This window comes from Micromys minutus (genome assembly GCF_963924665.1).
Source record: "Micromys minutus genome assembly, chromosome: 23".
In the NCBI taxonomy this organism is placed as follows: Eukaryota; Metazoa; Chordata; class Mammalia; order Rodentia; family Muridae; genus Micromys; species Micromys minutus.
Genome location: NC_137958.1, coordinates 9,979,051 through 10,006,026, shown reverse-complemented (window position 1 = coordinate 10,006,026; position 26,976 = coordinate 9,979,051). Strand labels below are relative to the sequence as shown.

At 37.3% G+C, this 26,976-nt stretch overlaps 1 protein-coding gene across 1 annotated transcript in view; it reads right to left on the bottom strand.

Moving 5' to 3' along the window:
* Positions 1-26,976, bottom strand: part of KMT2C (lysine methyltransferase 2C) — a gene marked incomplete at its 5' end in the record, with an annotated part of 192,527 nt that overhangs the window by 133,731 nt on the left and 31,820 nt on the right. Inside the window, 2 exons of the mRNA XM_080936200.1 lie at positions 1,040-1,178; positions 18,788-18,876. Of these exons, the coding sequence (XP_080792326.1) occupies positions 1,040-1,178; positions 18,788-18,876 (228 nt within the window). The remainder of the gene's footprint in view (positions 1-1,039; positions 1,179-18,787; positions 18,877-26,976) is intronic.

Genomic DNA, 26,976 nt, shown 5'->3' with positions numbered 1-26,976 from the left:
AGAATTAACAAAAGGCAGAGACAAACAGGTTGCTCACCAACCCTCAAAATCCAAAAGTGGAGGAGCATCTTCACAAAAGTTAACAGAGGGTAAATGAAAAGGGAGGGGCACTAAAAGCAAAGCGATGAAACAAAGCATTTTAAGAGGCTGAGACTATTCAATTATCTAATACTTTCCTAGTTTTACTCAGGACTTCAAAATAGAACTTGAAAAATCTGTCATGAACTACATACTAATAGGTTATAATATCCCAAATGTAATTATTTTTAAGATTTTTCTTATCATAAATAAAAAGCTTTCTTTCTGGGCAGTGCTAGTGCATGCCTTTAATCCCAGCACTAGGAGACAGAGCAAGGCAGATCTCTGAGTTCGAGGCCTGGCTAAGCCTGCCTGGACTACAGAGAGGATATTCCAGACAGCCAGAGCTTGGGGGGAAGGGGGGCCCACTATTTACTTATCCTGTATGTACAGCACATGTGCACACATATCACAGTCAGAAGACATTCTACTGGAGTCAGCTCTTTTTTGACCTTGTGTCCTGAGGATAAAACCTGAGTCATCAGGTGTAACAGCAAGTGCCTTCCTCTTCTGAGTCATCAGGCCAGCCCCACTTCTTTTCATTGTTGTGGGTTGGAATCCTTTCTTAGAATGAATCGGGTGTCTGATTACAAGTGTTAAGTGTATACATATCAGAAATTCCTTTCTTAAGGTTCCTAGCAACTTTTTAAAAACATGTTTCAGTGTTTTACCTACATGTTATCTATGTATCACATGTGTGCCTGAGTATCCACAGAGGATAGCATGCAGATAATATCAGTAGCTCTCTGGAATGGATAGAGCACTATCCTGGAATACTCACTGCTCTCCAATCATTAAAGTCCACAGCACAGACAACTTCTCTGCCAATATCACACAGGGGTGTTAAACATAGGGGCACTAAAATGGTGAAGCCCCGCCCAGATCCTAAGCCCTGTCTCCAGTCAGTTTACCACCCTTTCCCCTGTCAGTGTCTCTAGGCCAGCTCCCTTCGATGTCTAACCTGATTTTGGCTTCTACACCAACAGAGACCAGGGAGTTTGCAGATTCTTCAGACACAGACCGCTGAAGAGCTGAGACTGGCTGTCTGCTGCTATCCACTTCTGTTTCAGCATCCTCTTCCACAGACTGTTCTTTGATTTCTGCTTCACAGTAAACAAGAGGATATAAAGAGTCATTTTGTGTTCAATTACTGAAAATTTTACCTACAAAGAATATATAATGGAAAACATAAAACGAATGACAACACTTCACAAATATGAAAAGTTCATATAATTGGTGTCCATTTGCTAATGCAAAGCAATCATCAGCTTCATATAAGCTGTGGCTCACTGTGCTTTGAGGCCAAAGTACAACTGACTTAGAGAAGATCCACACTAGGAATAACTGCTTAGCGTCTTAATTTTCAGAATTTTAAGTTTATCTATACAATAAATGTATTTCAATGTGGTTCATCAGATTTTATAAATTGAGACTATTAATCTGATATAAATGTTATGCATCCTAGTCACTTGCCATTCTAAAAGCTAAATATTTGAACAGATAGGTCCTTGATTCTGCTGTCTTTTAATCTTTTCTCAGGACTAACTCCAGAAACTTATATACATGCTTTTTCAGAAGTATTACTGTGAGACTTTTACTTTTTAATGTGTATGAGTGTTTTGACTGTCTGTATGTCTGACTGTATGTATGTATGTATGTATGTGAACCACATTCATGCAGTGACTTTGGAGGTCAGAAAGAGGAGCTAGATTCTCTATATTGTAGATATAGATGGCTGTGACCCACTATATGGAAATCAAACCCAGGTCCTCTGCAAGAGCAACAAGTGTTCTTAACTCCTGAGTTATCTCTCCAGCCCCAGTAAAACTTTTAAAAAACCTCTACCCCCAACATCACTTTTCTCTTTAAATAAGATGTCTATTGTCTTTCATGCTACATTATCAGATGAAAGAGACATTCCTCTTCTACCAAAGCTCCTGACACAAATCCCCATTCTTAAACAAATCCTTGTCTTCTAATTAGAAATTTATTTAGACCTTTCTACATTGTCCCTAAATGAACAAATGAACCTGCAGACCACGGACGTCTCAAGTATCAATTTAACCGCCTGATAGCTATTTAAATATTATATAAAGGGCATTTTATTCACCTGTCAAATTATGTTTCACCATATGTTTAATAAAACTGTTCAATAGGATCAAATGATTTGAGTCAGACAAGGTGTCAAACGCCTGTGAAACAATTCTTGAGACGCTAAGGGGACAATCTGTTCTAAGTTACCTTCAAATACACAGTGAATTCCAGGACAGACTGTACTATATAAACTTAACCAGAACAAAGTAGGGGAGAAAGATGAGGAGGAGGAGGGTGAAGGAGGGGAGAGGGACAAACATGAATGGATAAATACAATATCTAATAATATATTGTTTACTCAGTTGATGTCTTTGACTTACACCTCTCACACTGTATTTCAATTTATTTAACTAATTTTATGAGTATCACCTAAAGTCAACATGAATTTTAGGAAAGTATTGGGGAGAGAAAAATGAATACAAAGTCTAACAAAATTAGTTACTGAAGCAACAATAGAAAGTTTGTGTTTTCAATGTTCAAACAGCACTGTGCCTTTTTAATGAAGATAATAGAAAAATGGTCATTGTTTATGAGGCTTATCAATCAAGTTATCCTGATTACTTTACAATTTTTATTAAAAAAAACAAAAAAAATTAGCATCAAATCGACGAAGTATATATTCATATCAAATATAAAGAGACTAAAAAATATAGATTCAAAGTATGTAAAGAACTTGAAAGATGTACAAGATAAAGCACAAAGACCTGTCCAAATAAAAAATTATTATGTTGTGTAAAATAATGTGCTCATCCTGAGAGCTTTAGGTGGGTGTATAACTGGTTCGACTAGAGACCCTCTACACAGTGGCATGGCAGTTGCTTAGTAAGTCAGAAGAAGACTGGAAGCAACGGTGCCATTTCTCTACCACATAAAGAAGACAATTTGCTCTTGGTAAAATTATGTTTTTCTTTCCCGTGGACTAAAACAGACTCAACAACTAACCCAAGCCATAAAGCAATAAGAGCTCTGAAGATGGCAAAGAACAAGGATGGGAGAATTCTGGGCTCATAAGCAATCACATAGAGACCAATGAAATCTTACCAAACACAACCTTTTATTATCAACATAACGAAGGTCAGGTAGGCTATCTTGGTGGATAAAGGCCTTGGCATGCAAAAATGATAACCTAAGCTCAAATCCCAGAACCAACATGGATGGTACCCAAGATGGAAAAAGAAAACATCTCAACATGAGAGTACTGTAGAACCAAAAAAAGGGGGGACAGAGGGAGGGAGAAAAGGGTGGATTGATTTTTTTTTCTTATTATAGGAAAGAAAATTCATTTTATATAACCAACTGCTATATTTTTGGAGATTCTATCGTAGCAGTTCAATATAAACTCAAGTTAACACAGAAATTAGTATCAAGAATTGGGGAACTGGCATAACAAAAAGAAAAAAAAAACAATTTCAGTGTCTTGTTTATTAGGCCATGAAACATTAACAATGGGGATGTTAAAATGAAAGTAGCTATCCTTTTCATGTTGCTATCAATATCTGATGTGAACAGAACCTAAAGGAGTGACTTAATGAGCAAGCACTAACCACAGAGCCTACAGCTTTAGAGATACCTAGGAGTCTCTACATACCATTGTATTCAGCATGATATCAACTAGAGAATAAACCTGTGATCTCAGCCAGAACACACCTGGATGAAAGACTGTGAGGACTGGTGGTAACTGATGAAATATTCCAGCCAGCATGTGCTTATCTATAGACTATCCAGAAATATGTGTGCTTAAATACCAGCTGGTATGGTATAATGGATAAACCAGATACTAGCCCAATTAAATAAAACAAGCTCATTTAACTGGTCACTTTTTACTTTTCATAGGGTTTTAAATGTTCAGTTACACACAGCCCAATTTGTAAAAGACAGAACTAACAATTTTCATGTCTGAAACTGGGGAAAGAGAAAGGAAAATTTTCATAGTTGAAACTGGAGGAAGAGAGCATGAAAGATGGCTCAGCAAGTAAAGCCCTGCTAAACAAGAATTAAGATTTGAAGTCAGATCTCACGAATCCACATCAAAAGCTGGGTATCTATAGTCCCATCATTTGGGAAGCAGAAATAGAAAGATCCCTGAAGCTCATAGGCAATCCCATCTCCTGATTCAAACTGATCCTGCCTCAAAAATCAATTGTGTGAGGGTGCCCAGCTAGTGATTTATGTCTTTAAGCCAGTCATCCCTACATAGTGAGATTCTGTCTCAAAAATAAAAAAGCGAGGACCAAGTATGGTGGTGCACATCTTTAATCGAAGCACTTAAGAAGCAAAAGCACATGATCTCTTAGAGGTCAAGAACAGCTTGGTCTGCATCAGGAGTCCAAGACAGCCTGGGCTACACAGTGGAAGTAAGCAAGCAAACAAGCACCAATGTGTGATCAGTAGAATAAAACGCTGGACATCAACTTCCTGTGTATACCATTACCTCCTATGGACACAGTTGTTGCCCGTGGATGGATACAGTGCCCTCCTACAACGGTTAGTTAATTATCAACTTGATACAATCTATAACCATCTGGAAACAGTCTTGATGAAGAATTTTCTAGACCAGGTTGGCCTATGGCCTTGTGGATAGGAGATTGTTTTATTTGTTAATTGACTTAGAAAGACCTGTACTTTTTAAGTAGTACCATTCCCTAGAGAGAAGAAAAATAGCTGAAGTGCTAGAGAGATGGTTAAGTGGTTAAGAGTGCTTACTGCACCATCACATGGAAACTCAAAGCAACCTGTTTAACTCCTGCTCCATGGATTCAACACCCTGTTTTACCTTTTGAGAGTACTGTGGTACATAGACTTACATGCAGACAAACCATCCATTCACATAAAATAAAAATAAATAATCTTTAAATATAAGTAACTCAAACCATTAAAGAAAATGTATTTCTAAAAAGAAGAAAGCTGAAAGCGAGCAAACAAGGATACATTCTCTCTTTGGTCTTGGCTGTGAATTCAATGTGACTAACTGCTTGAGTTCTAGCCTTGACTATCCTGGAACAGTAAGTTGGAATTATAAGTCAAAAAAAAAAAAAAAAAAAAAAAAAAAAAAAAAAAAAAAAAAAGTCCTCTTCTTCCCTAAGTTGTCCTCAGTCAGGGTATTTTTATCACAGCAACAGAAATGAAGCTAGACACCTCCCAACTTTAAACCTAGCCTGAAAAAACACAATTAGTTCCACTTGGTCACAAAATTCTCTATAGCCAAAAAGGTGGAGAGGAGAAAAGGGGGAGCAGGAAATAGCTCCTAATTGACTCTCTAGCCACTAGGTGGCACATGTGCCATGTAAGTAGACAACAGAAGAACCTAATTCCCAGTAAGAACGCTGCTTTAAGAACTTAAGTATCTATCTATACTTCGACTGGTTATCTGGCATTTAGGGGATACAAAGAAAAATCTGACCTCTTTATGTACTTATACATCGTTTCAATCCTAAAACACTCCACAACTCTTGATTAACCCCAAAGAATTAGTTTTAAGACAAGAAAAAGCTTAAGTCAACAGTGGCTTAAATTCTGATCATCCACAATAAATAGACATCTTTAATTCAGCCTTGGGCCCCCAATAGGACCATGAGAAGTTACTGAACTTTATATTGATTCAAAATTCAAATAGATAATGCTTCCTAGAATAAAGCAATCCTTCAGATCAAAAAATATAATGCATGAATCCAAGTGTAAAAGTGAAGTTATTAAATATGAGTATAGTCGTTGTCCTGGTCATACAAAGTCCCGAAATGTGTTCTATGTACTGTCATGCTCTTCTCACCTACAGCTTATCTTCTTCACCTATACTAAACGGCTACTCAAAGGATTGTACCTGTGGCTCTTCATGTAGGACCACAAATTATCTTTAAAAACAGTCTTAGGATGTAATACAAAGAACACTCCCGTGCTAAAGGTTAGCATTTCACTTTTTTTTAAGATTTTTATTTTTATGGATATGAGTGCACTGTCACTGTCTTCAGACACACCAGAAAAGGGCTTCAGATCCCATTACAGATGGTTGTGAGCCACCATGCAGTTGTGGGAAATTGAACTCAGGACCTTTGGAAGAGAGCAGTTAAGAGTGCTCTTAACTGCTAAGCCATCTCTCCAGCCCAACATCTCACTTCTTTAGACCACTATTTATAACAAGATTACTACTACATACAATATACTGTACAGAGTGGATACAAATATAAAAATCAGGATACCTCGTCTTCATAAATCTCTCAGAAAGAGACAATGGTGCCAGGAACAGTAACTGGCATGGCAGAAATATGCCATTTAAGCTAGGAATGTAGCTTGGTTACTATAGTATTTGCCTAGCACAGAAAACCTTAGCACCATACTAAACCAGCCATACCTATAACCTAACACTCAGGAGGGATAGTTTGAGCCTACTCTATACTTCATGAGGCTATTTCATGAGGGTCTTTAAAAAGGGGGGAAATGAGGGGGGGGGTGGCCGTGGGGGGGTGTCATGCATGGAGACTGGAGAGGTTGCTCAAAGGTTAAAGCAAACAAGTTAGCTGTTTACGACCACCTATAACTCCACCTCTGTGGTATTCAGTGCCTCTGCCTTCTAATGACAAATGCACTCATGTAATTAAAAATAAAGTAAGTCATAATGGGCAACAGTGGTCTACACCTTTAATCCCAGCACTCTAAAAGGCAGAGGCAAGTGGATCTCTGTAAGTTCCAGGTCTATGTAGTGAGTTCCAGAACAACCAACACTATATAAAGAAACACTGTGTAAAACACAATTATTTTTTAAATAAGGTATGCACATACTATAATGAGGTTAAAGGAAGAAGTAGGTAGTGTGGTTAATAAGATTAGAAGCCCAGCTAAAGCTGTAATGATAAATAAAAATTCATTAACAGATCTCCATTCCTCACTTTAAAAAAAGAGCAGTCTCTGACATAAGACATTTTAAGGACCAAAAGACTCAGTCACCAATGTGATCATGTTGGCATAATTTAGATGCCCAATACCCACAGAAAAGGCCAGGGGCACGCTATCTGTACACCCAAAACCAGGAGAGAAGTTACAAGTGGATCCTTAGAGCGACTAGACAGTCAATGCAGATTGCCTTCTGCTTCACCAAAAGTAAATAAGTAATTAATTAGTAAGGAATGCCTTAAAAAGTGAAATTAAGAGCGACTAACACTACACTTGTCGTTGCCCTTAGATTTCCACATGTACTTTACTGTGTGTGTGTGTACACACTAACACCACACATACATGCACACACCCTTATAAACATATACCTCCCCATGTGACATAAAAGAATCAAGTCTCAAAGCTGAGCTTCAAAGCCTTGGTTTGTTTGTACAATACTTCAGTGCAGGCACCCTCTAACTGAATCACATGGAGTTTGTTAACAATATTATTGGGACTAAAACAAATGCTGAAAACAGTAGTTGTACTCTTGCTCTTTTAAGTACTATCAAATAAGATTGAGTAGAGAAAACATCCAAGTTAAAGGAAATAAACACTTTCACTTCAACCAGTTACAAATAATTTCCTTAAAAGCAAAAAACTTTGAGCCAGGTGTGGTGGTACACACCATAAACTCAGGAAGTCAGAGCCAGACTGGGCTACAAAAGAAGTCTGGGCCTTCCTGGCTTCAACAGTAAAATCCGAATGAAGTGTACAAATGTATTCAACAAACTCACACATATTAGAGCATATCTGACTGTAAATGCCTCTTACAGAATACACCAGAGTTCAAGCATGCCCTCTCTCACCATACTACACAGTACATTACTACAAAGCATCCTGTTTTCCAATGAATTTTAAAGGTTGATTTAATCAGAGGTCCTAGATTCTGGGTAGAAAAGAACATGCCTTTATTTTTTAATAACCTCTAAAATTTAAAATTAATAAAAATTAGGGATATATGGGAAAAAAACAGAAACCAAGAAGACTGTTGTTGCTGTCTAGCCTATTGACAGAACTGTAAAACTTTCCTTAGAACACTCACCAATTTAAGTCTACATAAAGAAAGGAACAGTATCTCAAATGCAAAATGTGAAAGCAAATGTTTTTAAGACTTAATTAATTCACAGTTGCAGGTTAATTTACCCAAATTAACCCTTGCTACACTGCATTAGATGTGTGTGCTTATGTATCTGCATATGTGTATTTCAAAGTGAAATGATTGTCAACACTGATGTGAAAGCAGAAGGAGCTTTACCCAAAATAGGTTTAACTTGGGAAGATGGCTCAGTGGATACAGTGTTTATTAGGATCCTAGGTCCTATTTAACAGCCAGGTAGCCATAGCCATCACTGTTTATCTCTTGGGAGGCAGAGGCTATGTTTTGAACAAGATCAACAAGCTGCAGATTCAACCTAAAGACCCTGCATCAGTGGAAACTGGTAAAAGGAGATAGCTGAAGTCAATCCAGGCTTCTACACACATGCAAACAAATACACATATAGGTGTGTAGGTGTGTGTGTGTTAGTTAGTTAGTAGTTAGTTAGTTAGTTAGTTAGTTAGTTAACATACAGTCCATAGGAAAACCAGCAAAAGGGGCTATATGATATGCTAAGAAAAGAGAAAATAAAATGTTCAGTTAAAAGAGGGTTTAGTTGGGCAAGGTGCTAACCTAGTAACTGCGAGGTTGGGAGGAAAAGATCCTTAAGTTTAGGCCAACACACTGAGACCTTGCCTCCAAAAACAGAAGCAAACAAAACGGTAAGAGATTTAAAAAGCAGAGGACAGCACCATCTATTACAGCAGGAATTAGTATCTAGAAAGGCAGCCAAGTGTATATGACTCTAGCTCCAGGAAATCTAAACCACCCTCTACAGGCAACTCATATATGTGGCACATGCACACAAGTACACATACATACCAACGCCATATCACACACGCCACACTCTTTAGAAACCAAAGGTAAATTATGATAATAGACATTTGCACATTATACCATCCGACACCTCTAGAACACACATTTGTTATCTCTAGGATGGACAATGTCCCAAAACAAGCCTCAGAAGACAGAAAAGATTAAGGGTGTAACATGCATCTTCTACAGTGGAATAAAGCTTAAAATGAATAAAAAATAAAATCTACAAGTTATTTACAGTAATTTAATATTTTCTTGCAAAAAAATGAAGAAAATTTTAAATTTTCCTGAGAGAATGTAAACAATAGAGAAAAACCTAGTGGGTTCAGCACAAGAATTCAGAGAAATGTGTGAGAAACCAGTGCCTCCCCATCACCAAGAGAGAGAAATAAAAACTAATGATGCCACTCATGTTACTAGAAAAACAAACCAAATCAAACTCCAAAATAGAAGGAAAGAAACCCAGACATCAGAGCATAAAATAATAAAACAGAGACAAATCAAATAATATAGAACAAGAAATGAAAACAGATACATTACATAGCTGACAACAGAAACAATATTACTTCACAAGTACAACTTCACGAGGGAAAAATCTGATCATATAATTTGCTCAAACTGAACTATGACAAAATATCACAGCAGACCAACAGTAAGAAATGTTTATCAATCAGAAAACAAAATTCCTATCAAAAAAGGCCAAAAACCAAACTTTTAAAATAAATAAAGTATCAATTCTTTTAAAATTATTTATAAATCTTAAAGGGGAGGAATTCTAAGTTCCTCCTATCAGACTTCAACTGCCATATTTAAAATATATATATATATATATATATATATATATATATATGGATGAGAAACATACAAAGCATTACAGGTCAATATTCCTAAAAAGCATACATATAAAAAATTCTCAAAGGAGAATGAAGGTCGTGACCCGCACCTTTGATCCACCTAAGGGATACTCTGAACATCTATTCACCAAACGTGAGGGCACCCAACTTAATAAAAGAAACCCTGCTTGAGGTTAAATTACACATTGACCTCACACAGTGATAGTGTCTTCAGCACCCCATTCTCACCAATACACAGGTTGTATAGACGTAAACTAAAGGAAATGTTGCAACTAACTGACATTATAAATCCAACTGACATTATAAACCACATTTACAGAACATTTCACCCAAACACAAAAGTATATTCCTTCTTCTTCGCACCTCCTGAAATTAAACACATACTTGGACACAAAGCAAGTCTTAACAGATGAAAGAAAACTGAAAATAACCCCCTGCACCTTATCTCAACAACATGAATTAATGCTGGATATGAAAAACAGAAAATTTACAAACTCATGGAAAATGAACACGGAATGAAAAATGGGTCAGGACAGAAGTTGAAAAAGTTAGTAACTTTCTAAAAGTGGACGAAAATGAAATCACAGCATGGCCCAAGTAATGGGACACGAGTGCCTACATAAAAAGTGAGACATCTGGTATTAGTAATTTAGTAGCAGATCTGAAAGATCTAGAACAAAAAAGGAAATAACCAACAAAAGGAGTAGATGGCAAGAAATAGTCAAACTCGGGACTGATTCAATAAACTGGAAACAAAAACCAAAGAAGTCAGTATAAAGAATCAATAAAACAAAGTTGATTCTTTGAGAAAACCAGTGAGACCACCAAATCCTAGCAAAATTAACTAAAAGGTGAAGAGTGAAGATCTGTATTAACAAAATTAGAAACAAAAAAGGAGACATAATTGCAGACACTGAGGAAATTCAGAGAATCATGAAAACATTTTAAAAGCCTGTACTCAAAATTAGAAAATCTACCAAAAAATGGGTAATTTTCTCAATATATACCACCTAACAAATTTGAATAAAATCAAGTAAGCAACTGTTTAAGCTGCTTAACCCTTAGTGAAATATAAATGGTAATTGAACCTACCAACCAAAAAAAGCCCAGAACCAGGTAGCTTTTGGCAATATTTAAAGGAAGAGTTACCCCCAACATTCCTCAAATTATTCAAAAAGATTACCATGATCAAGTAGGCTTCATCCCAGAGATGCAGGAATGGTTGAACATATGCAAAACAGTGTATGCACTCACTATATAAAAACTGACTAAAAGACTCTCTCAATACCTACTGAATCCAGTACTTGAAGTCTTAACAAGACCAAGACAACTGAAGGAGATCAAAGGAATATAAATAGAAAAAAAGAAGTGAAGGCATCTTTACTGTAGATCATGTATAACATACATTAAGTAACCCTAAAAGTTCCACCAGAAAACTCCTATAGCTGATATACACTTAAGTAGCAGGACAAAAACATCAGTAGCCTTCCTATATACAAATGACAAACAGAGAGAGAAAGAAATCAATGACACCTTTCACAACCGCTTTTAATAATATAAAATATCAGAAAAGCAAGTTAAAGATTTGTATGATAAAAACACTGAAGAAAGACATTGAAGAAAATATCAGAAGACACAACATCAGAATACAGATCTCCCATGTTCTCATGTTCATGGATTGGTAGGATTGATAGAGTAAAAGCTATCCTACCAAAAGCAATCTACAATTGCAATGTAATATCCATTAAAACCCAACACAATTCCAGAAACTTGAACAAATTTCGCCTTCAGATGGAAACACAAAAAAGCCCAGAAAAGCTAAAACATTCTTGAATAAGAAAACTGCAGGATGTGTCACCATGCCCAATCTCAAACTGTACTTCATTCAGAGCTATAGTAGTAAAATCATCATGGCACAAAAACAGACATGTTGAATGATGGAATTAACTGAACCCAGAAATAAGTACACACCTTTGGAAACCTGATTTTTGATAAAGAAGAGAGAAGAAATAAACACTGAAAAGAGAGACAGCATCTTCAACAGATGGTGTTGGCCAAAGTAGACAGCTGCATGTTGAAGAATGCACACAGATCCACACTCATCACTCTGCACGAAGCTCAGCTCCAGGTTGATCAAAGACTCAACATAACCCAGACACACTGAAGCCAAGAGAAGAGAAACTGGGGGATAGTCTTAAACGAAGCACAGGAAAAGATCTTCTGAACAGAACAACAGTACAGGCACTAAGAGCAACAATTAATACATGGGACCTCATGAAAACAAAAAGCTTCTGAATGGCAAAGGGCTCTGTCAATCAGACAGAGTGGCAGCCTACAATAAAGAACAGGAAAAGATTTTTACCAGCTCCACATTCAATAGAGGTCTAATATCCAAAATATACAAAGAACTAAAAAATAACAGGTCTCCTAAAAACAAGTAACACAATTTTTAAATGGGGTACAAATCTAAACAGAATTCTCAAAGGAAAAACTCAAATAGCTAAGAAACACTTAAAGAAATGTTCAACACACTTAGCCACCAGGAAAATGCAAATCAACCAAAACTACTTTGATATTTCATTTTACTCCAATCAGAATGGCTAAGATCAATAAAAACAAAATGAGTATCATGCATGTGGAGTAAGAACAAACACTCCTCCATTGTTGGTGAGAGTGCAACGTTGCACAGCATGATAAAAATTAGTGTTGGTTTTCTCAAGAAGATAGGAATTGACGATATTCCTCAAGATCCAGCTCTACCACTCTGGGTGTACACTCAAAATGGTGCTTCATCCTACCACAGAGACACTTACTTGTTCAACCATGTCATCACTGCTCTATTCATAACCGCAAATTAGAAGCAACCTAGATGCCTGTCAATGGATGAATGGATTTTAAAAAAAAAGTCGTACATTTACTCAATTAAGTATGACTTGGTAGTTTTTATTTTTTTAAAAATGTGATAATAAAATTCACAGTAAGTTGACAGAGTTATAAAATAATCATCTGGAGTAGAGTAATTCAGAACTAGAAAGACAAATATGGTAAGAATTCACTTACATGTGGATGCTAGTTGTTAGATCATTGGTAAGCAAGCTGCTATCCATATAGCCAGGGGTTAGGTAGAAAGTAAGGGACTGGGGGAGGGGGGTTAAGTCTCTGCAGGAAAGGGAGATAGAATCCATATTTATGGTTGGATAGGAAAAAGGCTGGAACAAGAAGATCAAATAAGAAGGGGGAAGGAAGAGGGAGACACAGAAGGGAAGAAAAGACAGATAAAGCCAAGAGCGATTTGAGGGATTGTATGAAAACTCAATACATATATTAATCCTATACACACACACACACACACACACACACACACACACACGCACACACACACACACACACACGTATATATTATGTATCAGGAAGTTAACATTACAAGTCCTTAACTTGCCTTTAATCCCACCACTGGGCGGCAGAAGCACACAAATCTGTTAATACCGAGCCAAACTGAGCTACATGGTGAGACCCTGTCTCAAAAAAAAAAAAACAAAAACAAAAACAAAAAAAAACAACAACAACAACAAAATAAAGTATCTTAAAAAAAATTACAAATTCTTTTTGTATATATTATGGCTTCTGGCTTTATTTTATAGTATTTCTCTGTGTGCACTAGTATGTAGTGTCTCCACTCTATCCATATGCATTTCTTTTGCTTTTTCTTGTTTGGCTATTTTGTCCTATTCAATTTGTTTGCTTTTGTTTTATCTTATTGTATTTGGTTTTATTTTATTATTCTTTAGAAGCCTGTTTGTTTTCTGAGAGACAGAAAGTTTGTAGACTGGGTATGGGGGAGGGGCTGATAGGAGGAAACAATCAATATATTGCATAAAAAAAATTTATTATAATTTTAAAAAAATACTGTCTACATGCCTCAAAATGATCAACACATTAAATGTAATTTTCTATCAAAATACAAAGAATTTTCTTCAAGGAACTAAAAGGTTGATAACAAAAAACACAAGGAGAGACCAGATAAGGTGGTACAATCTGAAGCAGAGTCAGTTATGTCTCTATGAACTTGTCCCCAGTCTGAGCCTCAGGCCACACAAGGCTATCTGTATATGAGGCCCTGACTCAATAAATAAATACCGCCCTGGAACTGGGAAGGAGCGATTGTTGTGTAGAGGAATGGGAACACACTACCTAAAAAAATTAAAATACCTGGCTTTAAAATATACAGCATCTAAGTAGGGTGTAATTCAGAGCCTAAGAGGAATGGAACTATTGTTATTATAAGTTCTAGGTCAAATGGAGCTACAATGGAATCTCCTCACACACACAAACTTTAAAAAAATAAAAACAGAAAGAAAGGGGTGATGCTAGACACAGTGGTTATACAATGCAGAACAAAATAGGCCTCTAGTTCTAAACATGTACAGTTTCGTCAAAGCATTCCATAAAACTCAAAACTATTACAAGTGCGGAAACATTTCAATAATCATCCCTCAGCACAAAAACATCTTTAGATATGGAAACCCCGCAGGGGGGATGGGGACACCGTAAGCAACTAAAGCAAAAAAAAAAAAAAAAAAAAAAAAAAAAACTGACAAGTCAGGTTTCAAAGAAAGTCTATCCAGCAAAGAAAACCATCAAGACAACCAATTTTCAGAATGGGAAGTTAAGTACTAATTATTCATTAACAAGTGATACACTTCCAACATGTGTAAGAAATTCAACTCAAAAGCAAGAGGTATGTGATACAGAGGATGTCTAAGAAAATACCTCATTATCCCAGAAGTGAAAACCAAAACCACAAAATGTCTTATCCTCCTTCAAGTAGCTATAAAAAATAATAATAAAGACAAAATGATTAAGACTATTCTCATACACTGATAGTGAGAATGTAAATTACCCAGTTAAGGCTGGAGAGATGGCTCAGCAGTTAAGAATATTGGCTGCTCTTTTAAAAGACCAGGGGATACCCATTCAGAGTGTGGTACACCTAGACCTTAAATCATTAATAACCCAAGAGCTAAGAAGATAGCCTTGTGGCAATTTCTGGTATTTAAAAATCATTATGTCTAATCTATACACACCAAGAAAACTTTGACTGTTTCCATGTTACGTTCTGTTCTACATGTACTTTATGCTTATGATAACTAGTAAGATTTCAATGCATACTATCAAACCTTCAAAAAAAATCAAGTACAGACAAAAATATGTTTATATAGTTTTATGGGAAAATGCTTTTAAAAATCTGTACATGTATCTCTTTTTTAAATAAAGTTGTAAGAAAAAAATAATAAAATAAAATAAAATAAAAGACCAGGGGATCAATTCTCAGTACCCACAGGTAATCTTATAACCATCTGTCACCTCAGTTCTAGGAGATCCAACACCCTCTTCTGACCTCTGAGGGAAACAGGCTTATACAAGGTATACTTACATACATGGAAGCAAAACATTCATAAACAAAATAAAAATAAACAAATCTTGAAAAATTAGTTGTTATTATAGAAAAAAATATGCAATGTTTCTGAAAGAGACAGACAGATGAAAAGAGGGAAAGAAAAGGAGAAAGGGGAAGGGGGAGAAAAAGGGAAAGAGGGTAAAGGGGGTAAAGGGGAAAGGGGAAAGGGGAGAAGGTGAAAAGGGGAAGAGAGGGAAATGGAAAGGGGGGAAGGTGGGAAAGGGGAAGAAGGGGAAAAGGAGAAAGGTGAAAAGGGGAAAGGGGGAAATGGGGAAAGTGAAAAGGGAAAGGGAAGGGAGGGGAGGGGAAGGGGGAAGAAAAAGGGGGAAAGGGGGAAAGGAAAAAGAGAAAGAAAAGGGGAAAGGGAGGGGAAGGGGGAAGGAAAAAGGGGAAAGGGGAAAGGAAACCACATGGCAGGGCAGTGGTGGCATTCTCTGGCATCAATAGGGGGAGAGGTCTTTGGTCCAGGGTGGTTGGGAGAGGGAGCACCTTTATGGAGGCAATGGAAGGGTGATGGAGGGGTGGGTTTGGGGGAAAGGGGATAACATCTGAAATGTAAACACAGAGAATATCCAATAAAAAAACGTTAAAAGGAAATGACATGCATTCCTACAAACAACAGGTTTTTTTCCTCCTTAATACTATTTTCCTTAGCTAAAAGAACCTATAGTCCTTAGAGAGTAGTTCATTTCTATCTAGAGGCAAGAAAGATTTCCAAAGAACAATGATCACTGTAGCTTTCTAAGAAGAGGATAAAGGCAGAGTATGTGCACAGAGGAAAAAAAAAAAAAGAGAGAGAGAGAGAGAAAAAAACAAAACCAAAAAGAGAGAGAGAGAGCACACCTGGTGGGTAAGTATGAAATTCCTTTTGTCCACTAAAATAATAAAAAATGAAAACTAAATTGAGGAATTAGAAGCTTGAGAAAATGGTAAATGAAATAATCATCCTCATTTACTAGAGAAAAAATTTGTATGTTAAGTGTAGAATGAGGAAAGCAGTCTTGACTCACTTGAGATCTGAGGTCATGTGAGATGAACCAATCAGCAAGATTGTTATCTACAGCCATGATCAGCTGACAGATGTATAATGTGGGTTTGGTGGAAGATTTGAAGGTGTGTCAAGAAAATGACAGTAGCCATGCATAGTGGTATATGCCTTTGATCCTAGCACTCAGGAGGCACAGGCAAGTAAACCAGAATTGTGAACTCCAGGCTAGCCAGAGTTACATTTGGTTAAAAAAAAAAAAATTTACAAAGACTGACTTAAAGACTTGGAGCTAGAAAAGCAGCAAGCCCATTCATAAGATCCCTGAACTGTAGAGGTTTCAATATGTAAAAAACTAAGAATGTGTGGTGGGGATAAAGGAGGCACCCATGCAACTTCAAAAAGGAGTCACCAATTGTCCCAAATAAATAGCAGTACAACTAGGGTAATGTGTGAACTCTAAGAATGTATGACTGAGAGGAACTGGAGGAGTTTAAAAGAAATCAGTAGTCAAAACTCAAGGTTTTGAACAGATTCTAGGAGAAAAGTCAGGTGGTGGTGGCACATGCCTCTTAGCTCTCAGGAGGCAGAGGCAGGAGAATCTCTCTGAATCAGCCTGGTCTACAGAGTGAGTTCTAGGACAGCCAAGACTACACAGAGATAACCCTGTCTCGAAAACAAAGACAAGATTACAAGGGGGAAAAACAAAATGATGCTGAATCTTCGCCAAGTAAGAAAGAGAATACTGAAGAATACTAATGGGTACATTTTTTAAAAAGAAGATTGCCGGATGTCACTGTCTTAATATGATTTTTTTTAATAAAGGTTGGAAAATGTCGCTTAAAACTCTTAAGGAGCTAAACATAGTGACAAGCACTTTTTAATCCCAGCACCTGGGAGGCAGAGGCAAGTGAATCTCTTGTGAGTTCTACCCAAGCCTAGTCTACATAGAGTTCTAGAACAGACAGGGCTACACAGTGAGATGCTTCCTGTGGGGGTGAAGGGGTGGACACCATGACTTTAAGGGGTTCTTGGAGATAATCCAGCAGTTATCATTGTTTATTGCTGTTACAGAGAATCCCAGTTTGGATCCCAAGTACTCATGTTGGAAAGCTGCCTGTGGCTCCAGCTCCCAGAAATCCAAAGCCTCTTCTGGGTCCCATGTTCACTCCAGCATATACAAATAGACATACACATAAAAAATAATAATAAACTCTAAATAATGGAGGGAAGAAAGGGGGAAAGATATGAATAGGAAAGGAGAGGTGGGGAGGAATATTTTTAAAGGAATAAAAGATTTTGAACTTCCAAGCTTCACTCTATTACACTAATGAAACAAAATAGGAAGGAAAATGGGAATTACAGGGTACACAAAAGCTTTCCAAGAACTCTGCACTCACATAGTAAGAAATAAAGTAATTTCTAGAAAATATCTTAAAACATGAAGCACACTGTTCTGTGAGTTAAGAAGCTTGCTGTCAAGTGATCCCCACAGGCCATACAGTAGAAAACTTCCCAAGTTGTCCTCTGAGGCTCTCCTCCCCTCCCTCCCTCCCTCCCTCCCTCCCTCCCTCCCTCCCTCCCTCTCTCTCTCTCTCTCTCTCACATACACACACTTTAAAAAAAATAAAGTGGGGCTGGAGAGATGTGGAGAGACTGCTCTTCCACAGGATCCAAGTTTGATTCCCAGTTGCACTGTAGTTCATATCTACCTACAACTCCAGTACCTGGAAACCCACTACCCTCTTCTGATCCCCTTCGTTTCCCTGTGTGCACCGTATGCAGGCAAAAGTCATGCACACCCAAAAGATTTAGAAAAGATGAAGCAACCTTTCTTTTCCTAAGAAATTTTACGAGAGTCTATACATACCAAGGGAATACTCATCTTGATAAGCAATGCCCAGATGCCACTGTGGGAGACACAGAGCAGTAGGCAGAATGCCCCAGAAAGCCATCCTCTACTCAGGCCATGGTCCCACAACTTATTAAGTCACTAACTTGTTAAGATTTTGGGAATGAGTCTTGGTATTTTACTTATTCATTCTTGTGGATACACAATGCACACCGGTATATTTAAGGTATCTGAAGGTACAGAAACGTATGGTTTAGCGCAGGACTTCATAATACCAGTCACTAATAAAACATTTTCCTCTATATTCATATTAACAAAAGCTTTAACAAATACTTGATGGTTCACAAGTCAGAAATGAGTTTCAGAAAGTTGTATTTGTTTTATTAAAATACATTCACATATACACCAAATAATTCAAACTAAATAATGACTCAAAGGAAAAACTAAAAAAGAAAGCTTAGTTTTTACTCTATCAATAGGCATCAAATAATTTAAACAGATGGAAGACTTACGAGTTTCATATCAGATAAATGCTAACACAGACATCGCTATACAAATGTGATGTGTAGTGATTAAATAAGTATAAATGATTATGTATTTTGCCAAAACTCGCATTAAGATCCAATACCTGTCTCCACAGTATTTTCTGTTTCCGTTGTCTCCAGTCCATCCGTGCTGTCCTCGTCTTCCACTGTAGATTTTCCTCTACTTCGAGGCCTACAGCAAATAAATAAATAAATAAATAAATAAATAAATAAATAAATAAATAAAGCAAATAAGCACATAAAATTAATTTTTGGGGGGGATGTTCGCATGTATAACCCAGGCTGGCCTTGGACTCCTAATATTCCTGCCTCATCCTCCCTAACTACTGAGATGTGTACCATGGACTATCATGCCAAGACAAATGTTGAGTTTTAAAACTTAAACACCATATGAAGCACAGTTGGAAAATAGGGCAAATATTAGCACATTAAGTAAAATTTTTTCCTTAAAGCCTGAATGTGAGGGCCAAACCATGTTAATAAATACCTTAAGTTTGGAACTACTAATTCAAGATCTTGCTTGTTTAAAGTGACCTTTTCCAAGGCTCCCTTTGTATCCATTGTTATCTTTTACATTTCTAATAAGTTCTTTACAGAGTTCAGACTTTTAAAAGGTTGTAGTCTACATTTATTGAAATTTAAAAATACCTAAAAATTCCATTTACTAAAAGCTTGTGTAATTGGACCAGCAAGATGATTCAGAGGGTAAGGGTGCTTGCCTCCAACCCTGAGGACCTGAGTCAACTCCTGGGACTCACATGGTGAAAGGAGCAGACAAACCCTGCAAGCTGTGCTGACTCCTACATGTGTATATAAAAGCACAGAAATAAATCAAAAGTAATAAAAAGTAAGTAAATTTAAAAAAAATAATGAGAAAAAAATGGCTTATATAAGTGGCCAAACCTGTAGTTCAAACCTTTAATCCCAGGACTAGGTTAGATCTCTATGAGTTTGAGGTCAGCCTAGTCTATCTATACAGCAAGTCCTGGAGCTTGATTCTACCTGCAGCAACTAATAAATACGTGGGTCTCATTTTTCACTCTATTTTTATAATAAAATAGAAAACATAAAATACTTAAATATATGTAGGGCCTGAGTTCAGCCCCTAGCACCCACATTAGAATCACAAAAGTACCAGTTGACTCTAGCCCAGACAATCTGATACACTCTTCTGTGGGCACCCACACACAGTGGTGTAAACACATAGACCCATACAAACAAACACACACAATTCTTTCAAAGATTCATTTATTTTTATTTATATGAGTACACTGCAGCTGTCTTCAGACACACCAGAAGAGGGCATCTGATCCCATTCCAGATGGTTGAACCACCATGCTGGGAATTGAACTCAGGACCTCTGGAAAGGCAGTCAGTGCCTTCTTTCCAGACCCCATATTAATTTTCCTAATCACAAGAAATATAAAGTTCTGGTGTTTAAAAAAAATTGGTAACAGAGACTAGACACTCCATGAAATCTTAAGATTTGGTTGAAGAAATTACCTTCTGGTATTTTAAGCTAAAAGCTTTAAGCAACATTTGATTGGTCCATCTGAACTCTTTATAGTAGTAAACTATATTGCCCATTCTCTGCATGCAAATATCACACAGCACCGATTACATTCTATTCCCTGTACAATCACCTGAAACTTTCCACTACCTGGCTTCTCTCTCTCCTAAGCTATCTCACCAATTCTGCCTTTGATTTCAGTGGTCAAATCTATAGTCGGGGAAAAAATTGCTCAGTGGTTAGTGGTCATTGTTACCAAGCCAGATGACCTGAGTTGAGTTGCTCACATGATAGAAGTAGAGAACCATCTGACCTCTATGCATGCATAGTAGTAGCACATGTGGCAACACAAATTATTCCAAATATGAGTAAAGTGCAAGAAAAATCCCTGAAGCTATCTACAGCACAGCAAGGAAATATCCACCTCCCAAGTTTAACATTTGAGGCCTTTTTAAACAAATGATAAGTGTGGTTTTCCATCCACACCCCACCCCATTTATCTCTGGAAGATCCCTTCAGTCCTAGATGACTTATGATACATACAAATAACCATTTTAGATGGAAAATATGAAAATATTTTCCTAGAAATTATACAACTTCTATAATTTTCAAGATGAGTAAAGAGGTAATTTTCCCTCTGAAATGGAATCTGTAATGCCAAGTGTGGTTTGAATAAGAATGGCCTTAGTTACCATTTGCAAGAATTAGAAGGATTAGGAGGTGTGGCCTTGTTGAAAGAGATTCAAAAACCCATGTAAGACCTATTCTCTTTCAGCCTCTCTGCCTAGGGAATGTAGCTCTCCATACTGCTCTAGAACCATGCATGCCACCACATTCCCAGTCATAATAATAATTGACTAAGCCTCTGAAACTCTAAGCAAGCACCTGGTTAAATGCTTTCTTTTAAGAGTTGCCTTGGTCACAGTGTCTCTTCACAGCAAAGTACACTGACGTAAGACACCAGGGCTTCATATCTCTGGCACTGAAGGCTTGTGTCGCCACACCAGACATTTATTCTTAGTAAGAACAGAAATTGCTATAATTATTCTTTAGTGATATTTGCCATTATTAAAGTCATTCGAGGGGCTGGAGACGTGACTCAGCATTTACGAACACTGGATGTTTTTCCAGAGGGTCTAAGTTCAATTCCCAGAATCCACATATCAGCTCAAAACTGCCTATATCTCCCATTCCAGGGAATCAAATACACTCACACAGACATACATGCATGCAAAACACCAATGCACATAAAGAAATAAACAAAAACAAATAACTTTTTTAAAAGACAGAATTTGTATAGCCTTTGGCCCAGGAAGGCAAAATGAGAATTTATCCTGAATAAATAATAAAGCACACAAAGTCATTAAGTGAAGGACTTTCATTTGAGCATTGTATTGGTTTGAATGAGAAATGTCTCCTATAGACGTAGACATTTGAAAAAGTCTCCAGCTGGTGCTGTTTAAGGGCTTAGAAGTGTGGCCTTATTGGAGGAGGTGTGTCACTAAAGGTAGCTTTGTGAGTTAAAAGACTGGCACAATTTTAAGTTAGCTCTCTACACTTGTGGTACACGATAAGCTCTGAACTCTGCCCCAGCTACCAACACTCCCCATCATGATAAATTCAAAGCCTCTAGAATAGTGTGGTTCTCTTCCTTCCTAATGTTGAGACCCTTTAGTATAGTTCCTCATATTGGGTAACCCCCAACCATAAAATTATTTATTTGCTGATACTTAATAACTAATTTTGCTGCTGTTGTTGTGAATCATAATATAAATATTTGATATACAAAACACAAAGAGGCTGAATCCCACAGATTGAGAACCACCACTCTAAAAGCACAATACCGAATCAGTCATGGCGTTTTATCAGAGCAATAGAAAAGTAACTAATAGAGAGAGTGTTTAAGTCTCAAAAGATAAATATGAAGAATCTGCAAGTTGGGTCAGCTGGTAAAGGCACTTTCCACCAAGCCTGGTAACTTCCTTTTGATTCTTAGGATGCACATGGTAGAAGATAATCAACTCCAGCAAGTTAAATCCTCTGACCTCCCATGTGAGTTCCATAGCACATGTGCCCTTCCTACATACACAGAAAACAAATTAACTGAAATGTAATTTTCAAAATGATAGGGTGCCAGCAGAGATGTCCCTGTTCAGCAAGAAAAGACTATTCAGATGAATCATTTAAGTGATGATACTCAGCTAAAATCATATACAACTATAGCTAATAACATATAAATCTTTTTATGACTATCTCGCCTATATGAAAAGAGAAGCAACTTTTCCTGCATATTTTCTACACACATACACTGTGTGTATGTAAATAAAACATACCGTGTGTGTGTGTGTGTGTGTGTGTGTGTGTGTGTGTGTAGCATATCAAGTAAAAACACAAGATGGCTCAGTTGAGAAAAGGTCTTTTGCACTAAGATCAACAACCTGAGCTTGGTCCCCAGGATCTATGTAGTAAAGAAGACCAATTCCAACAAATCATCCTCTTACCTCCACGTGTGCCATAACGGGTAAGCATGTATGCTCTTGTGCAGAAACACACACACTGTCAAGAAGTAAAATTTACCTGTGCATCTATAAGTATTCTAAAGTAGGGACAGTGCAAGGTAAATGTGCATAGTGTCTTTCAATGGATTGCTGAGGAAAGTCCAGGAACCTGCATGCCCCCTCTTACTGCATCTATCACTTCTGTCACTTGCTGGCATGACTCCAGCTTCTCCGGCCTTTTTTCCAACTGAGACTGAATACCAGAGACTCTAAAAGAGAGCTCCAAGCTTTCAGCTATGGTTAGGGACTTCTATGTCTAAGTCATTCAGCTGTCCAGACTTGGAAAATGGTTCTTGACTCTCTGGTATGCAAACTGTCACTGCTGCATTAGAGCAATCCAATATATTCCCTATTAATATGTGAAATATATACATAAATTCTGTTCATCTAGAGAGGAACCTATCTAAAATTATGAGCATTCTAAAATATCAAACTAGCTCCTAAGGAACAACACTGTCATTGGCTACACTGAGGAATCTCTCACCACTAGACCAGAAACTCTATAAAAAATGGGGGGAGGAAATGATGGCTAAAAAAAGAGACTTGGAGCGAGCTCTAGAGCAGAGGGGATTCTATGATACACGCTAAGTAAAGACTTAGATGGACAGATGGTGTGTGTGTGTGTGTGTGTGTGTGTGTGTGTGTGTGTGTGTGTGTGTGTGTGTGTGTTGAGTATATGTGAATTACAGAAGATGAATGCTTAAACTAGATGTTTTCTTCTTACTAGAAAGGCAGCTTTTTTTTAAGGTTGGAACTGTTGAGGACATTGTGTAAGCTAGGCAAATGATCAGTAGAGAGCCACATCCTCAGTTTCTAGAAACAAATCAAACTTTTGTTTTTGTTTTGGTTCTGTTGCCTCCCTGAACAGGGATAATGGTGTCTATCTATTGCTATTGTGTTCAGTAGTTACTTAATATGCATCATTTTTATTCCTATGATACATGGATAAGTATGGTAACATTTTAAAAAATGGTGAAAAGTATCAGCAGAATAAAGATTTCAGATAGAGCTTAGTGGAAATATATTAGTGCAGGACCTTCACTACATTAAAGTACAGGTCCTATGTGAAGACTGCCTCCTTCAAATTCTGGCTCTACTACTATCCTCTGGGACTCAGTTGTGAAAAAGGAAAAGAGGAGAAACAATGTCCACCTCAAAAGATTCTATAACAACCATATGTTTGTTAAGATGCTTTAACATTTTTCTAAATGGCTACTTCACCTAAGTTCTCATTGGCATCATCTACACTACAGACAGAAACGGTCTCTGAAAGGCCAAGGAACTTGTGAACCCTGACAGTCCAACTGGTTCCTTTTCTTCTTTGGCATACAGCTAGTTGACATTTTTGTTAAATTTCCTTACGTGTGACTGACATGAAAGCATACTGTCAGCAGACTCTTATCCACTCAGTACTTGTCCCCAAACCTCCCCATGATATGTAATCTATCAACTTGTCTCTTTGTGGCAAACGTCAACATCTGAACCAGCTTCTTATATTGGGGTTGTCATCAGAGATCAGGCCAAGTTCTACACTGCTAAGTTAATGTGATAAACCTGAGATTTTACCCAGCATGGCTCTAACTAACAGTTCTTTGTGAATTTATACAACAATCAACATTTTAATGAAAGGGAAAATAACAAATTCAGGAATTAGCAAGGCATAGTACCTCTGGCCTATAATTCCATCAGATGCTCAAAGACATCAGTGTGGTCTAACTAACAAACTCCAAGCTAGTCAGGGCTACACTGATAAAGCATCTCAGTAAGAAAGGAACAAGGATTTGCATTTGTGCAATATTGTATGAAGAAATTAAGTTATCAATTAAAAACACCTCTTTATGATCCTAGGAAGGAAGAAAGGAAGGAAGGAAGGAAGGAAGGAAGGAAGGAAGGAAGGAAGGAAGGAAGGGAGCAAGGAGATTGCTCAGTAAGTACAAGCACTTGCTGCATAGACCTGACCAGTCTGATAATTCAGAGCCCATAAAAATGTGTGGTAAATTCCTATAGTGAAAGATAGGAAGCAGAAAAAGATAATCACCCAGAAACTGGTAGAAGGCAAGAACAATGTCCAAAGTTATTCTCTGACCTGCATGTGTGACCCACATGCAGTATTTTATATATATGAATGAAAGGGTCTCTAAAAAGCCATGGCTAGGCATGGAATTCACTATGTAGACCAGTTGTGAACTGCCATGTGAGTGCTGGGCATTGGACCTGGCATTGGAGCAGACATGTTCTTTGCCAGGTATGGCGGCATACACCTATGACCTCGGCATTCCAGAACACGAGAAGGTAGTATGATAAATTTAAGGACATCTGAAGCTACACAGCAATACTGCCTCCCAAAAATCATATTGACCAAAACAACGAAAAGTTAAAAACATTCTGCTGTAAAGTACTTGGCTGGCATACATGAAACCCTGGGTTCTATCCCAGAAGCCACATAAAATAAGCATAGTGGCCCATGCTTTTAATACCAGCAGTTTGCAGGAGTCCGGAGAATCAGAAGTTAAGGTCATCTTTAACAACACAAATGGCAAAGACAAGCAGAGGATACATGAAATCCTAGCTCAAAAATAAAAAAGCAAATGTTCCTATGTACTCAGGTTTCATTGCACATGGCATCTTATCTACAAGCCAGAGATGTGTAGGCAGAAATATAAGGTTCATAGTAAACACATACAACACCATTAAAACACTTCAAAATAAGCCAGGTGTGGTGGCATATGTCTTTAATCCCAGCACTGGAGGTGAGTCTCAGAGTTCTAGGACAGCTAGGGCTACATAGAGAAACCCTGTCTCAAAAAAATACTAATTATAATTATTTCTTTAAAAAAACTTTAGAATAAAGATATATGATTTATAATAATGTTGAAGAAAGGAAGGAAGGAAGGAAGGAAGGAAGGAAGGAAGGAAGGAAGGAAGGAAGGAAGGAAGGAAGGAAGGAACAAAGAAACAAAGCCAGCCAGCCCCAAAGTCAGCACCCAAGCATCCTTTTCTCTGTTTCCTGTCCACCCTTTATGTGAAGAACCTCCACTACCTCACCACGCTTTTGTTTAAGCACATGGACAAGCAGCCAAACTGAATCATCTGAAACTATGATATAAATAAAACCTGCCTCTCTTAAGATGCTTTTCTGAAGCATTTTGTGAAGGCAACTCAAAAGAAGAAAATTGGTATCAGATATATGGACAGAAGTTTGTCCTGAAAATGCATAAATAATGAGTAACTGGTGGTTAAGGGTAGACACATGCTTGAACTACTTTAGTAGTTCTCAAGTTTGGAGATCGAAAGCACTGAACTTTCTTGATAAGTCAAAAAATAGACTCTCCCCATTTTCAATCAAGAAAATATAGGCCCAGAACAATTAAGTAAATGGCCATGATCAGTGGAGCCATTGATCCAAGTTTCCACTCCTCTCAGATCCTTCCCACCTGACAGTTAAGATTCCTTTAAAAAAAAAAAAAAAAAAAAAAAAAAAAAAAAAAAAACAGGAAGTGGGGGGAAAACACCCAAAAGGAAAACCAAAGACCTTTGATTCTGAGAAAGGGAAAAGTATCTCTTACTTTCTTATCACACACACACACACACACACACACATATATATTCATCCACTGGTTTGTGAGTTTCTAAACTAGTGAGACTTTGTCTCACAATAAAACTAAAGGGAAGGAAGAAAGGAAGGGAGGTAATTTAAATTATATGAAAGTGGTTTAACGAGGGTTTATATCATACAGAAACTATTCCATACATATTTTAATAACAGTGAATCCTCCAGAACTTCAACCTCTTGTTTAATCAGTTTTTCAGTGGAAATGGACTAGTCCCTATCCAAGGAGGAGTAACTATTACTCAATTCTACTCCATGTCTCTACTACCTCAACACACACACACACACACACACACACACACACACACACACACACACACACACACACACACACACAGGGTTTTGTAAGGCACCCATTTTTTGATAAGAGAACTTTACATAGAAGTTTATCCTCTAGAATATACCCATGGATACAAATATATTTAAGGCTGTTCACTATAAAGCAACAATAAACTTGATAATTCATTAAATAATTATAACAGGGGAATGGTTAGTTAAGATGCCTCCAATAAATTTTAAGCCTGTTTCTCTACTGGGATTTCATAAACACTATTGTCCACAGACGTGAAACCACAAATCAAAAAAAGCAACTTT